This window comes from Neopsephotus bourkii, unplaced genomic scaffold, assembly GCF_033783945.1.
Source record: "Neopsephotus bourkii isolate Nb327-2 ecotype Australia unplaced genomic scaffold, CSIRO-AGI_Nbou_v1 NB_550, whole genome shotgun sequence".
Taxonomy (NCBI): Eukaryota; Metazoa; Chordata; class Aves; order Psittaciformes; family Psittacidae; genus Neopsephotus; species Neopsephotus bourkii.
The window spans coordinates 218,228-233,091 of NW_026901051.1; the positions used below are offsets into that span (position 1 = coordinate 218,228).

At 41.2% G+C, this 14,864-nt stretch overlaps 1 protein-coding gene across 1 annotated transcript in view; it reads right to left on the reverse strand.

Moving 5' to 3' along the window:
• GLDC (glycine decarboxylase) overlaps positions 1–14,864 on the reverse strand; it is a 42,678-nt gene that overhangs the window by 13,153 nt on the left and 14,661 nt on the right. Inside the window, exons 5-16 of the mRNA XM_061351086.1 lie at positions 11,909–11,986; positions 11,514–11,661; positions 11,046–11,242; positions 10,388–10,484; positions 9,230–9,335; positions 8,044–8,183; positions 7,217–7,297; positions 6,564–6,661; positions 5,970–6,054; positions 5,839–5,880; positions 3,235–3,377; positions 2,265–2,340 (exon numbers count right to left, since the gene is read on the reverse strand). Coding sequence (XP_061207070.1) covers positions 2,265–2,340; positions 3,235–3,377; positions 5,839–5,880; positions 5,970–6,054; positions 6,564–6,661; positions 7,217–7,297; positions 8,044–8,183; positions 9,230–9,335; positions 10,388–10,484; positions 11,046–11,242; positions 11,514–11,661; positions 11,909–11,986 — 1,291 coding nt within the window. The remainder of the gene's footprint in view (positions 1–2,264; positions 2,341–3,234; positions 3,378–5,838; positions 5,881–5,969; positions 6,055–6,563; positions 6,662–7,216; positions 7,298–8,043; positions 8,184–9,229; positions 9,336–10,387; positions 10,485–11,045; positions 11,243–11,513; positions 11,662–11,908; positions 11,987–14,864) is intronic.

Here is a 14,864-nt window from a genome sequence, read left to right on the forward strand (position 1 = left end):
AATGTGGATAGGTCCTCTCCTACCCTAATGACATTATGGTACAGTGTGTACCAAGGCCTTATACACCTGTGGATCTGATGTGTCAGGTCATCAAATCCATACATTCCATGAAACTTTGTTACCTCCATCTTCTGCCCAGCCAGAGGCAAGGACCCTCTTCTCCTTGTTGCAATACTAACTCTGACTCCCACAGTGTCAGACAAGATGTGCCTTCGCCGAACTTCAGCCTTTATTCTGTGTCTGGGGGAGTGCTGGTTGCTTTCTACTGTCTTGACAGCAACTGGTGTGGCAGACTTCTTGTTTGGTCCCTTCTTGGCATCTGTCTTCCCCTGCAGTTAAGGTACATTGACTCCAGCGTCAAAGTGAGTGCACTGTCTCTCCTCCTTGTGTCCAACTCAGCCATTCAGGAAGAACCAGAGAATGCCAGTTGGTGTGCACCTGGTGCTCTTGATTCCCTGATCCCTAGCAACGAATTACTATGGCTGAGCTTCCCTGCCCTCAGTTTCTGACTATCCCCTCCAGCATTCCATTTGAGCACTAGGCAGCAGTATGCTTGCCTGTCTGCTTATCTTGGAGCTTGCTTGGATTAGGGTTGGTGTAGTTTCTGCCTCGTGTATAACTTCTATCACTTCCTCCTTACGTTTCCTTGCCAAAGGACTGGCTTCCTGGTCAGATGCTTCCTCCTCCTCCCTCCTTATTAACTGATGGTACAGGCCTCTTGACCTCCACTGCCAGTGCTTCTTTACTATTGGGGCAATCACTGTGGTTGAGGTTTAGGTCACTGTATCAACCATTAGAGGTAGAGGTCCACTGCAGCTGTGACAGTGCTACACAGAGGCCCAATAAGGACAGGCCGGGCCACAAAACAGTGCTAGGAGTTGCTGTGTCTCACTGGGGTAGGCAAGGCCCCTTTCAATCAAGTGGTGTGCCAAGTCAACGGGATTACGTGCAGTTAAGGTGTAAAATCCCAGGATATAGGAGGTGATTACAGCGCTGTCAGCTCAGCAAACTCTTATGATAGGGCCAAACCAGGTTCTGAACACCCAACAAGAAGCCAACAATGCTAGATAGGATCAAACTTCATACATAAGGATGCCCTTGCAACATATCCCTGCTCTGGAGCCCATCAACAGAGCTGGAAACATCAACCCCACTGGGGAAAAGAGACGTGTAATCCCTTTTCTCTCTGCAAGGTAGCTCATGCAGCACAGGAACAGCCTCACAACAAAGGCCATCAATGCAGCCAGTCCAGCAATGCAGCCACTGCTTTTGTCAACATCTTTCCAAGCACAGCAAAATACACTTACAGGCAGCAAGAGCTGAAAGCAGCCATTAAAAGCCCTACACTCTAATGCACAGTAAAGCAAGCAAGCTCTGTGACTTGAACAGGAGCCTACTGTTTAACAATTTAACATGCTCAGATCAAAACTGTTATTACCTCAAGCCCAATGCTTAAAAGTACTCTAATGTGTTGACTCAGCCAATGACCAAACACCCACACAGGTTTCACTCATTCCCATCTCCCGTGGGACAAGGGCAAAATAGGAGTAAGGTGAGAAGACTCACAGATTGAGAGAATGACAGTCTAATAGGGAAAACAAAAGGCACATGTGCAAACAAAGCAAGAAGAGGAATTAATTCATTGCTTCCTAAGGCCAGACAGGTGTCCAACCACTTACTGGAAAGCAGTGTCACTGCACATGTGTATGGTTGCTTGGGAAGAAGAGTGCCATAACCATGACCTTCCCCGCTTTGTCTTCCTTTCTCTGTGCTTCAGTTGCTGAGCATGCCATCATACACCATAAAACAACCCTCTGGTCAGTTTGGATCAGCTGTCCTGGTTGTGTCTCGCCCAGCCTCTTTCCTGGGGCGAGGAAAGGGTGAAAAAAGGGCAGAGTGGGAAAGAGAAAGCCTTGACACTGTAAAGCAGTAGCCAAGACATCCCTTTGTTAACAACACTGCCTTAGCCACAGATCCAAAGCACAGTACCATATGGGTTGCTATAGAGAAAGTTAATTAACTCCATTCCATCCAGACTCACCCTTTGAGGGAGTCTCCTTCCCTCATTCCCACTGTCTGTAAAGTAAAGGAAGACTTTTAAGATTTTACCCATGATCCATGAGAGAAACAGGGAACACTGAAAGCTTGTCACAGATGAGGGTACACAACCTAGTTTTAATCTAGGTGAGTCCCAGCTGCTAAATCAACTCTTCTTTCTCCACTTTCCACCCAGTTCTCTTCCCCACTTGAGTATTAACACTTACAGTTCTATGATGTTCTCCTTTTGCATTTAGATAAGCTTTGATTGCAGCCAAACCTGTGTACTCTCCTTGGGCTCCACTGCAAGAGGAATACAAACCATGTTACACAAGCATATAAAACAGAAAGTGCCGGCTCTCTACTGAAACTTCAAAACTCTCCAGACCTAATCCTTCTCAATGGCTTTATGCAAGTGTCAGCAAATTAAGAGAAGCACATCCCATGGATTAAATTACAACTGGACAAGTATTAATTAACAGCACTTGTCTCCTTTGCAAACAGTAGGTAAAAAAAATATTTAATTATATGTGCTTACGCTATGTTAAAACCTGAGTCGATCCCCATTTCTGCACCTAACAAGGGAGTGCATGCTCAACTATGGGGAGGCAAACTAATACTGAAATGCATATTAAACTGCACACAGTGAAACATAAGAACTCTTTCAGTAATATCCTAAGTATAGAGGAAGTCCTTGCTGCTCATTTTGTATCAAAACTACTAACAGATATAAACAGGCTGCAGCTCTGCTTTATCAGTGAGCTTGTAGATCCTAGGCATTCTTCAATCAAACCTAGTGTTTCCTAGTGTATCAAATATTAGTTTCAACAATTATGTAGTTGTCAGCTTATACACGTTATTCCTATTTCAAAGTTTTAATTTCAGCTTACAGGAAGATATCAGTAACATCACTATTTTAAGCAAGCAGTGGTAGAGAAACCAGCCTTAAAAGAGAGGAAAACATGGAGGAAAAGGATTAAAGAATAGAAAAGACCAAATCATTAAACTTTGCGATGAGATGAAATAAGGTTATGTGTTTTTGAAAAAACGAGTTTTGTTTTCATAACCTTTCATTAAAGGCTTTTCTTTGTCAAATTTCATTTTAGAAGCTTCTTCCATTTTTGCCTGGCACGTTTTCTTTAGAGGCAAATTTTTTAAATCATCTTAAGCAGCAAATGTTCTGAATAAAATTCCTACCTGTTTGGTTGGAAGGAGATCTTGTCATAGCCAGTAATCTCACATAGGTCCTTCTCTAAATCCTTGAAAAGCTGCTGATACCCTTGAGCTTGTTCCAGAGGCACAAAAGGGTGGATGTTGGCAAATTCCTTCCATGAAATAGGCTATGAAAGGGGAGGGGGAAAAAAACACAACAAAACAAAGGAAAAATAACCATGTACGGTAGCAGAGAATCCTGCAGACAACTCTGTTTTGTTGTTAAACTCTATGCAGGAAGGAAGCTGCCCTGTGCTCTATTAAAAATCAAACATTTCTTGTGCAGTAAGACAAGTTCTCAACCTTACTGTGGGACATGCCCTGGTTCAACAGAGAGCTTTGGCTGGAACTCAGGGGGGGAAAGGAGAGTTTATGACCTTTGGAAGAAGGGACAGGAAACTCAGGAGGATTGCAAGGATGTCGTGAAGTTACGCAGAATGAAATTAGAAGAGCCAAAGCCAAACTAGAACTTAATCTGGCTACCACATTAAAGACAATGAAAAGGTTTATGTAAGTACATTAGCAACAAAGGAAGGCTAATGACAGTCTCTATCCTTTTTTTGGATGTCAGGAAAACATAATGCCTTCTTTGCCTCAGTCTTTAATAATAAGCTAATAGTAAGACCACTTCTCCTCCAGGAACCCAGACCCCTGAGCTGTAAAACAGTGACGGGAAGCAGATTGAAACCCCCTTAATTCAAGGCAAAGTGGACAGTGACCTGCTATGCCCCTTAGACACACACAAGTCTACACGGCTGGATGGGATCCATCCAAGAGTACAGAGGGAGTTGGCAGAAGTGCTCACCAAGCCACTTTATATCATTTATCAGCAGTCCTGGCTAACAGGGAGGTCCCAGTTGACTGGAAGTGAACAACCGTAATATCCATCTGCAAGAAGGGCCAGAAGGAGATCTGGGGAACTACAGGCATGTCAGCGTGCCCATGGTGCCAGGGAACATTATGGAGGAGATCAGCTTGTGTGCCATCATGCAGCACATATGGAACAACCAGGTGTCAGGCTCAGTCAACATGGGTTTATGAAAGGCAGGTCCTGCATGGGTAACCCGATCTCCTTCTGTGAAAAAGTGATTTAGGGGTGTTGTTCAAGAGATGGCTGAACATGAGCCAGCTTGTGCCCAGGCAGCCAAGAAGGCCAATGGCATCCTGGCCTGTATCAGCACTAGTGTGGCCAGCAGGGACAGGGCAGTGATCATCCCCCTGTACTGGGCAGTGGTGAGGCTGCACCTGGAATACTGTGTTCAGTTCTGGGCCTCTCATTGCAAGAGAGACATTGAGGTGCTGGAGCATGTCCAGAGAAAGGCAATGAAGCTGGTGGAGGGTCTGGAGCACAAGTCTGATGAGGAGCGGCTGAGAGAAATGGGGTTGTTTAGTCTGGAGAAGGAGGGGCCTTATTGCTCTCTACAACTGCCTGAAAGGAAGCTGTATTGAGGTGGGTGTTGGTCTCTTCTCCTAAAGAACAAGGAAAGGACAAGACAAAATGGCCTCAAATTGCACCAGGGGAGGTTTAGACTGGGTATTAGGAAAATGACTTCACTGAAAGGGTTGTCAAGCACTGGAACAGGCTGCCCAGGGAAGTGGTAGAGTGACCATCCATGGAGGTATTTAAAAGATGTGTGGATGTGGCTCTTGGGGACCTTGTTTAGAATTGGACTTGGCAGTACTAAGTTAATGGTTGGACTCAAAGATCTTAAAGGTCTTTTCTAACCTAAGCAATTCTATGATTCTGTGATTTCTAGTAACATTTTTTAACATTCAGAAGATACTTAAAAATCCTGTTTCTCCTTCTAGGTCACCTATCCTTATGCAGAGCTATAGGGTCACAAGGCAAACAGACAGGACTCATGGAAGAGTACATAACACTCTGTTTCACACAGTTTTGTTGCTATCCATTTTATTTAGAAGGGAATATACAAGACTGAGAACAGGGAGCAGAGAGAAAACACAGAGAAGGTAGTGAGAGAAAGGAGACAAAGGAAACCTAGTGAAAGATAAAAACTGAGGAGCTAATCCAGGCACAGCAGAGGAAGCTCATTCGCAGTCAGAAGTCATTTACTACCCAGACAGCCTGGCTAAGGCTCTGCTTCATTTGCTATCAGCAGGAAAAATGAAGATACCCAGGGACTCCAGCTCCTCACTTGGGGAAATGGAGTGCTATCCTAAGAAACAGCACACTGGCAAAGAAGCATGAATTGTCAGTTCCAGCTGACCCCCGCTTCTTCTTCTGAAGAGTTTACAGATCTTACTTCGACTGCAAGGTTTTAAAGCAGATAGAAGTTATGTACTGCAGCACTGCATGTGGGAACAGGACTATGTTATCTAATTCCAAAAATTATATTTTTTCAGAATGGAGACGTCAAAGCCATTCATTCTCCTCCTGTACTTGCACTCCTACTGTGCTTTTCAGAGCTTTTTTCGTAGCAGAGAAAGGACCTGATGACTTTAGTTACTCCTGAAACTGCCTCCTCAGCTAGAGTACTAGACCAAAACCTGCTTTTACTTCTGTACAGTGACACTGACTAGATAGTTTGCTCATGTGGGTTCTCAAGTAGGAGTATCATTGCAACTTACTGTAAGTTCAGCTGAACTATTGAGCTTCATTGTGCAGGATCCCTAGAAATACAAAGAAATTTTTCAGTATTTATCAAAATACATAAATATGTAAGTGACTAATTTTTAATCTTTTTTTGGTAAATACCTACCAAAGGAATCATGCTGTGAACAAGGGAAATATCTTTGTTTTCTAATCTTTTCATGTATCGCACAATATTTGTCTCAGAGTGATAGCTGGAGAACACAAAATGTGGTGTTAAGGCAAGCAGATTAGCTATACCAGATAGTTGATCTGTGCTCTAGCATACGAATTCCATAAAAAAGAAATGAAGACTGAGGATAACTTTTAATGTATACGAGGCACTTCTTCCCAAATTGGTACTTTATGCTTGCTACTAGAAATGTGGATGAAAAATACCCATTATCATTTGCTGAAAAAGCTGTCATCAGTAAATACGAACTGTAAGGGCTCTAGTAAGCCTGCTTATATTGTGTGCTAAAATAATAGCTTGTACAATGTAGCAAACTAAGAAAAAAATACATCCCCCATGTGACCATGAGTACTGCTTTGCTCATTTAAAACAAATTGCTACTAAACAGATTATTTTAGAGTAATGAGTGACTGTATGAATACAGCCACAAAACTGTCCCCAATTGACTCCAGTTGAAAAGTCTGACTGACTTTTGTAGAGAGATGCTTTCAGATTCCATTAAAATATCAGATATGCAGTAATTTCACAAACCTGTTGAAAACCTGATGTGTCAAGAACTTAGAAGTTCTCTTAAACGGGGTGCTAAGGATGCCTTTGGTTTCCTCGCCCATACCTTCAGCAATCAGCTCCTTTGACATAAAGAAACATAGAGTCAAGTACTTAAATGGAAATTTCTTGTTTTGCAGTCAATTGCCATTAGAACCAGCTTATACTACCACCTTACCCTCAGATTTAATCAGCTGCTTAGATAAAAACCCCTCAGTTTATTAGTATACACACCTGTATATACTTAGCATGATAATGGCATTATATTAAAACTGGGTACAGATGTCTTAGTAGTCCTCACTTTGGTAGTGTTGATGTTAATTATTAATGACATGCAACAAAAATTCCAGTAGGAGAGAAATAATTGACCACCATGTCCTAACCCCCACAAGAAAAGTAGCAGCTTAAATGCAAGGTGTCCAAGCTGACTGAAAGGACTGCATAACAATAAGAAAATTACATTACTCCATTACATAAATCATGATTTCATGCTATCTCTTTCTTTAGGCATCTGAAATTCTCTGTATTTAACAAATGGCCATCATATAGACACCCACCATGACAAGAGCAGTTTTGCTTTTCACTAAACTTCTGAAGCATTCAAATAGTTATGTCTGCGTAACCTATTATTTACTTACAGCTGAAGACTCACAACCAAAACTCCATAATATGTCATCCAGGTCTTTCTCATTTACAGTTTCATCCAGTGATACGCCAAGCTATGGATAAAAGCAACAATAATTACTGAGAGCTTTTAACTCCAGACACAGTATATTTGTTCTAGTTGAGAGAAATTATTCCAGAAACACAGGGGAAAAGAAATGGAAAAGAGAAAAAAATCTACCTACCCAACAATATGTAAATGTCACTTTGTTTTATGCGACAGATACATAGACTAATTTTATTTACATAAATTTTTCCAGTTCCTACCTTTCCCTTGCTAAACCATTCAAGCCAGACATCTCAGAAGCTTCAAGACTTGTGACCTCACTTCTAACATTTCTAAGTGTTTCCATTTAATAGCAAAATCACCCCTTTTGTTAGACTATCCCCCAGCATTTTTCAGAACATGTTAGATCTTGGCAAAAGTCCTGAGTGCCTACCAGAATGTGGTTTACATTTCAATCTGTCTTTGAACTCTGCCACAGGACTTGAATTCTGGAGGTCATCTTCATTTCATTCCCTAACTTTTAGAGTCCCTCCATTATAGCCCTTAGTGGCATATTTAACACGAAACAATTACAGAACCTTTTAAATAGGCATAAAATAAAATAAAAATACAATGATTATTGCTGGAAATTCAGTACATCACCAAAATTCTTCATTCTCTAAATGACTGACATATCTGAGCAAATTACAGGATGTTTTAAATAATTTTGTTCTGTTTAGCACATGTAATCACCAGAGGCTTTATGCAGAAAAAGTAATACTACAAAATTCCTGAAAGATTTAGGGAGTTGCTTACTCTGCCATCACTATAAATCCGAAAATTTATCTTTCTAAGAGCTGCCCTGTCCAAAACCTCTTTGACTGGGCATCCACACGTGATCATCAAGGTATCAAAGAACAGATCATGATGCAGTTTATGACCAGCTCGCCTGAGACCTATAAGAAACAGTAAGTTAATTCTATTAGCTGCATACTGTATTGCTTACACAGGACTTGCATATCAACACCATCAATCTCATAAGTGAATGCTTTTACATAATAAACCAAAATATTCTCCTTGTGCGCAGGGCAACAAAATTGCCAGATTTTTAGTGAAATATCACTGTGTGTGCAATGCATCTAAATCAGATTCAGACCTAATTAATAATGCAGATTGAATCCAGTGAAGATCCTTCTTATACATCACCTTTGTAATATATATAGTAGCAGAATTAGTATATAAATACAATAAGGACAAAATCACAAGTCTGTAAAATAATATTATTATATAAATGGATATTAACTATCATGGAGCTTGCATAATAAAGTTTAAAGTCCAAGTTTTTTTCACAGCAGCAAAAAGTCTTCCAGTTAAGCTGGCAAACAAAGCATGGATAATTGTGGCAATCATTCCTCAACTCCAGTATTCTGGTTCTGTGTAATTCCTTCTGACAGAAATGATAGTCATACCAGCAACAAAAACTACCAGACCACATAGTCCAGTTCCAATCATCATTTTCTGCTACAGGTTCTGTGCTTTTGATCAGCTATCAAACTTTGGAATTTCAGTATTCTTAGCAGCTATGATACTCCACCCAACTTAATGAAATGTTCATATTTCTTTAATCTAACTCACTGGGTTTTTTTGCTATGTTATCAATACTCTGTGCAGATTTCTGTGTGTAAATTAGGATGGCCCGGTAAGCAAACTAATGAGCTTGCAGCTGGAAAACTGCATTGAAGCTTATCATCTAAAGACTGTCGTCATCTGTTAGTTTCTCAAGGGAACAGAAGTAATGCTTGCAAACTTATATCACGCAGATACCTAATTCTTGGACATCTTTACTCGAAGTACACAAAAACATTAGCTGTGAATTTTGTTTTAAAAAGTTCTCTCTAGTGTTGAGAGAATACACATTAGCTGGCAAAAAGAAACTTGTAAGAAGAGGTACTATTTAAGAATGTATAAGGATTTAAGAAGAGTTTCTGCTAACATTACTCACCTTCAGCCAAGATTAGAGTAGCATTGTGTACCCGTATTGCAATATGCCTTAAGCCATCAGACCCATGGTATACACCAAACATGGCTGCCATGTTAGCCAGAAGAGCCTACCATCCAAATACAGTTTAGAACATTGTTATTATTATTATTATTATTGTTACTATTATGATTATAAAAGATTACTTCATGTTAGTTTACTGGAAATTTTCTTTAGCACCCAAGGACAACCACATATTCTTAGTTGGTGTTATACTTGCTTAAGTGTGGCCAAGCTAAAAGGCAGGAAAGGCAAAATACTTTCATGAAACTTTAAGCACTGATTCTAAATTCAATGCCGTTTGAAATGCAACTGTGCCAGCAATTAACATCAATTTAAATTCAGCCACTGCAACAAAGAAGTTTAAAGACTCTCAAGTAAAGCCAGTCTCATGGGAAACTCATTGTTTAGGATTAGCATTAAATACTTATGGAATAGCTCATGAATACTAAATAACTAAGCTAATTTTAATATTAATAATCCCTCCTCAAAATCTGGCACAACAGTAAACTCATGAGCAAAGCATTGACAGAAAAAATTATTAACTTGTCTGGCTGAAGGTCTGTGGAGTTCGTGCTGAAGATAACTGTTTTGGATAATTACTTAACCATGGTATTTTCCTGGGAAGATAGCTTTCTGGTGACGTTATATGTTTGCATCAAATCTCATAGATATAAATATCAGTTGTGACAATTTGAAGATGTAGGCTTAGAATTTAAGAATGGGTTTTTGTTGTTTTTGTTTTGTTTTTTTTCCCTTGAGTGGGCAATTTCAGATCATTGTAAGTCTCCTCCATTTTACCAAGAAATCTGTCTCATTCATAACAAACACAGCACTACTCAGTGGTGTTCAACCTGTGACACATTTAGACTCAGGACACTGCTCAAATTCAGGGCTAAAGTCTTTATTAAAGGAAACAGATGTTAATACCCTATTTTTCAAGCACGGTTCCATTTTTTGAGGGACTCAAATGCACAAAGAGCAGAATATTTCAATGTTCTCGATCTTTCTAGGAAAAACTTCCAAAAATAAAGCTAATGTAAATTACAGTGATGTTAGGACTATAATCTTGTGGTTTAACTTGACACTTTCTACTGCTGAAAATAGAGCACAATACATTACCTGTGCTGTGCAAATGTTGCTGGTAGCTTTATCCCTCCTGATATGCTGCTCTCGTGTTTGCAAAGCAAGTCGGTACACTTCCTTTCCATTTGCATCTCTAAATCACAAGTGAAAATTTTGCTTCTGTTACTTTAAAATTACAGTAATTTAAGACATTGGACTCTATACATGCTAACCTGAAACTAGTTATCTATCTTTAGAGACTGGAGAGAGCAAAGCCTAAGCCAGGACAGCTGTGATATCAGAGAGTGAGACTAAAGCCTCTAGACTTGAATTTATATCATGGCTGGCAAATGTGTCTGGTCCAGTAGAGCACAAAGTGAGTTTTCTAAGCATACAACACCAAAACTTGGTATTTGCCTTAAAATGCCACAGATTATTGCATCTGTTTTAACTGAATAATTATCCAGAACTTAATTTGAACAAGCACTGAAAAGGCAGCATCTTTTCTAATGGTATGAAGTAAGAGCATGGTGAATTTGTAAACAAAATTAACCTGTCCAGCAAGGCTGTACAAGGTAACTGAAAGGGCCCTGGCCAATCCAAGCATCAAATCAGGTCCTTTTGTAAGGTTTCTAGCATGCTAAAATATGCACAGTATGTCATATTGTGTTTCATTTCGATTTCCCCCAAAGGTGAAGGTGAAGGGAACACTTACCTTGTAACACCCACCATTCTGCCCGGCATCATTCTCACTAGATTTTCCTTGACAGCAAAGAATGCTGCATGAGGTCCACCATAGCAGAGTGGCACACCAAACCTCTGAGAGTTACCCAGGACAACATCTACCCCAAACTCCCCAGGAGGCTTCAGAATACAGAGAGCTAGAAGATCTGTAGCGCAGCAGGTGAGAGCCTGGGAACAGAAGTACACAAAGCAGTTAGCCTCTTTTCTGAAGGTATGGTGTTTGCATGGCAGCTAATTTTGGACTTCAAACAGTTCCACATCACAAGCACAGAGCTGAAGTGCTATGGTTCTGTACGGAACAGAAGAGTAATGGAACTGTATGGAACTGTACAGAACAGAAGAGTAATACTTTAGATGGTATCTCACGTAAATGTTTCTAAGAATATGGCTGTTTGATACATCAGATTGAAATCTGTGAGACCAGTAAAAGCTACTTTACCCCATTACGATGAGCTCTTTCAACAAGTTCAGAGAAGTCTTCCACCTTCCCTTCAGTGTCTGGATACTGAAACAATACTCCACTAACATCCTTTCCACTGAAATCCATTTCATGGGGTAATTTGAGCTCAGTAATAACACCCGTATAACTGGAAAACAAAAACATGCAGAAGACAACATGTTCAAAACACTTCCTGCCTTGGAGTGATACTTAATATGACTTTTTCCTGGACTCACATACAACCTTTTCTTTAACAATACTAAGAATTGAACCTGCTTTGCAGCACTAAGCACTGAGAAATTTTCTAAATATATTAGGTATATAGTAAAGAGGCACAGATGACAAATGATTTCATGTAAGTGAAGATATACAGTGGAAAATGGAGAAAACATTACTTTGCTCTAGTTTGGACCACTGCTATGGTTTGAGGGTGGCATCGGGTATCTACATAGAACTTCCTTCTTTTGTTGTGCCTGTTAAAAAGGGAAAAAAGAAAAAGTGTTACATACCAAAAAATTATTGGTTTGCATGGAAATAAAGTTAATTCATTTTCTAAAAGTGAGTTTTCCTAAGTTAAGAAGCAGTTGTTAATATTAGCTACCATAACCAAATTACGTGTAAGACTGAATGAAGTTTCTGGTCCATTTAAAATAGTAAGTTTCATTTCAGACACTGAAATGAGATTGTTACATGATGAAAATGAAGAACAGACTATGAAACAGAACAAGGAGCCAGCTTATGAAGCCTGTAAGAATGCCTCCACATACACACACTCTTTTAAAGGAATACAACTGCGGTCTTTAATACAGATTTTCAGTGTTGCCCTGGATAACGTAACATGAGCCATCAAAGTATCAAGATGGAGACTAAGACAATTGCCTAGTTTTGTCTGGTGAACATGATTTTATGCAGACTGATGCTTTGGACAACTGAACAGTTACAACATAGTCTCTGCTGAGTAAACTCCTTCCTGATATACAGTCCTAAAGTGACCTTCAATCTTCTCTCAGGATTCATCTGATTCTCAGATCTCCTTCACATGTTGTTGCAATATAGATCCCTGACAGTAAATTTGGATATAACAGGAACAGCTTCTAGGCTAAGTTGCTTTTAGCAACTTACGACTGACATACTTCGTCGGTTTTTAAAGATCCTTTTAACCACTAGTGGAAAAAAGAGTTCACATCTTCAGTGCTTATGGACACAAAAGATTCATGCCACAAACCATTAGGTTATGCTCCTCTGCATCCCCACAGAGAGGCGATGGCAGCAGGGGACCAAATAACCCCGTTTCTGCAGCTCCCCAGCCTATCACAGTAGACATCAACCCATCAAAGACCCATCTCCACAAGCACAGGGGAGAACAGAGGCCCCAGGGCAGGTTTGAACTCAAATTAATTAATCCAAACAGACACATTTTCTAGGCATGTCCCTCGGGGAAAGACATTATAGGATGCAGGAGAAATGTGGTTTGGGATTACAAAGGTTTATTATGAGATGTTCAGGGGAATAGCGATACGGTGAGGAACAAGTGTAGGAAAACAGAGGGGTAAGGGGGTAAACAGACACAGTCGTATATAAATAGTTGCTGCATTTGCAACCAATTGGTGCAGTCTGTCCTCTCTTCTTGTTAAATTCCTTTCTGATTTTTGTCATGGGTGAGGGAACTCTGCATTCTGGGAGTGAGTGTGCATGTGTATGGCTGGCTGAGTGCCAGCAGCTGGAGTCAGACCACAGAGGATTTGTGATCTAGGTGCAGCACCAGGGTAACTGGATTGAGTAGCTGTTGGTGCCAGCAACTGGAGCAGAACCTCCACCATAGGGGCCCATGTGTCTGTGGTGGTGGCAGCTGACGCAGGTGTGTGTCTGGGTATCAGCAGCTGGGCTGGTACCACGGGCAGAACAACTACACTCTTGCCAGTAGGTCCATGTCTCTCTTGTACAGGGAAGCCCAGACTGGACACAGTACTCCATATGTCGCCTCACCAGTGCTGAGGAGAGGTCAAGGATCACCTCCCTTGACCTGTTGGCAACACTCCTAATGCAGCCCAGGGTAACATTCACCACCTTTTCCACAAAGAGCACATTGCTGGCTCGTGTTTGACTTGGTGTTCGTGAAGACCCCCAAAGACCTTTTCTCCAAAGCTGTTTTGCAGCCTGCTAGCCCTCAGCATGTACCCCATATACCTGAGGTTACTCCTCCCCAGATGCAGAACTTTGCACTTTGGGCTTCACGAAGCTCCTGTCCCTCCATTTTGCCAGCCTGTCAAGGCCCCTCTGGATGTCAGCACAACCCTCTGGTGTATCAGCTGCTACTCCCAGTCTTGCAGTATCAGCAAGCCTACTGTGGATATTCTTCCCCATTATCAAGATCATTACTTGGACCCAGTGTTGCCCCGGGGGTACACCATTAAAAACTGGCCTCCAGCTACACTTCACGTCACTGAGCACCACTCTCTAAACCCAGCCATTCAGTTTTCAACCCACTCCACCCTCGCCTCATCCAGCCCATATTTCTCTAGCTGCTCTGTAAGGATTTAAGGAACACCAAAAGGGTAGATAATATCCACTGCTCTCCCACCATCTACCAAGCCATCTGTTTAATTCTAAGAAGTTAGTAACATGGTCACACATAGCATAACTTCCCCTGTGTGAATCCATGCTGGTGACTCCTGATCCACTTCTTGTCCTTCACATGTGCCTGGAAATGGTTTCCAGGACCAGCAGCTTTTCTACTAACTCAGAGGGATCGAGGAAAGGCTGTGTGGCTGATAGTTCCCTACACATTCAGTCCTGCTTTCTTGAAGACAGAATTGATGTTTGCTTTCCTCCAGGACTGAGGCACACCTCCCAGTCTCCATGACCATTCAGAGACAATAGTGGCTTCCAATGACATCAGGCAGCTCCCTCAGCACACATAGGTGCATCACGTCAGCACCCACAGCCTTGTGTATGTTCAGTTCGCCTAAATATTCTCTAAACTGACCTTCCTCCACCAGGAGTAAGTCTTCCTTGCTCTAAACTTATGCTCGATCTCTAGGTCCCTAGGTTTCTTAAAGCCGTAGATGTCTGTGTTAAACTTTGCAGGTCCTGAAGGAGCTGGCAAATGAAGTTGCTAAGCCACTGGCCATCATATTTAAAAAATCATGGCAGTCAGGTGAAGTTCCTGACAACTGGAAAAAGGGAAATATAACCCCCATTTTCAAGAAGGGGAAAATGGATGACCCAGGGAATTACAGACCAGTCAGTCTCACCTCTGTGCCTGACAAAATCTTGGAGCAGACTCTCCTGGAAGTCATGCTAAGGCACATGAAAAACAACAAGGTGCTTGGTGACAGCCAGCATGGCTTC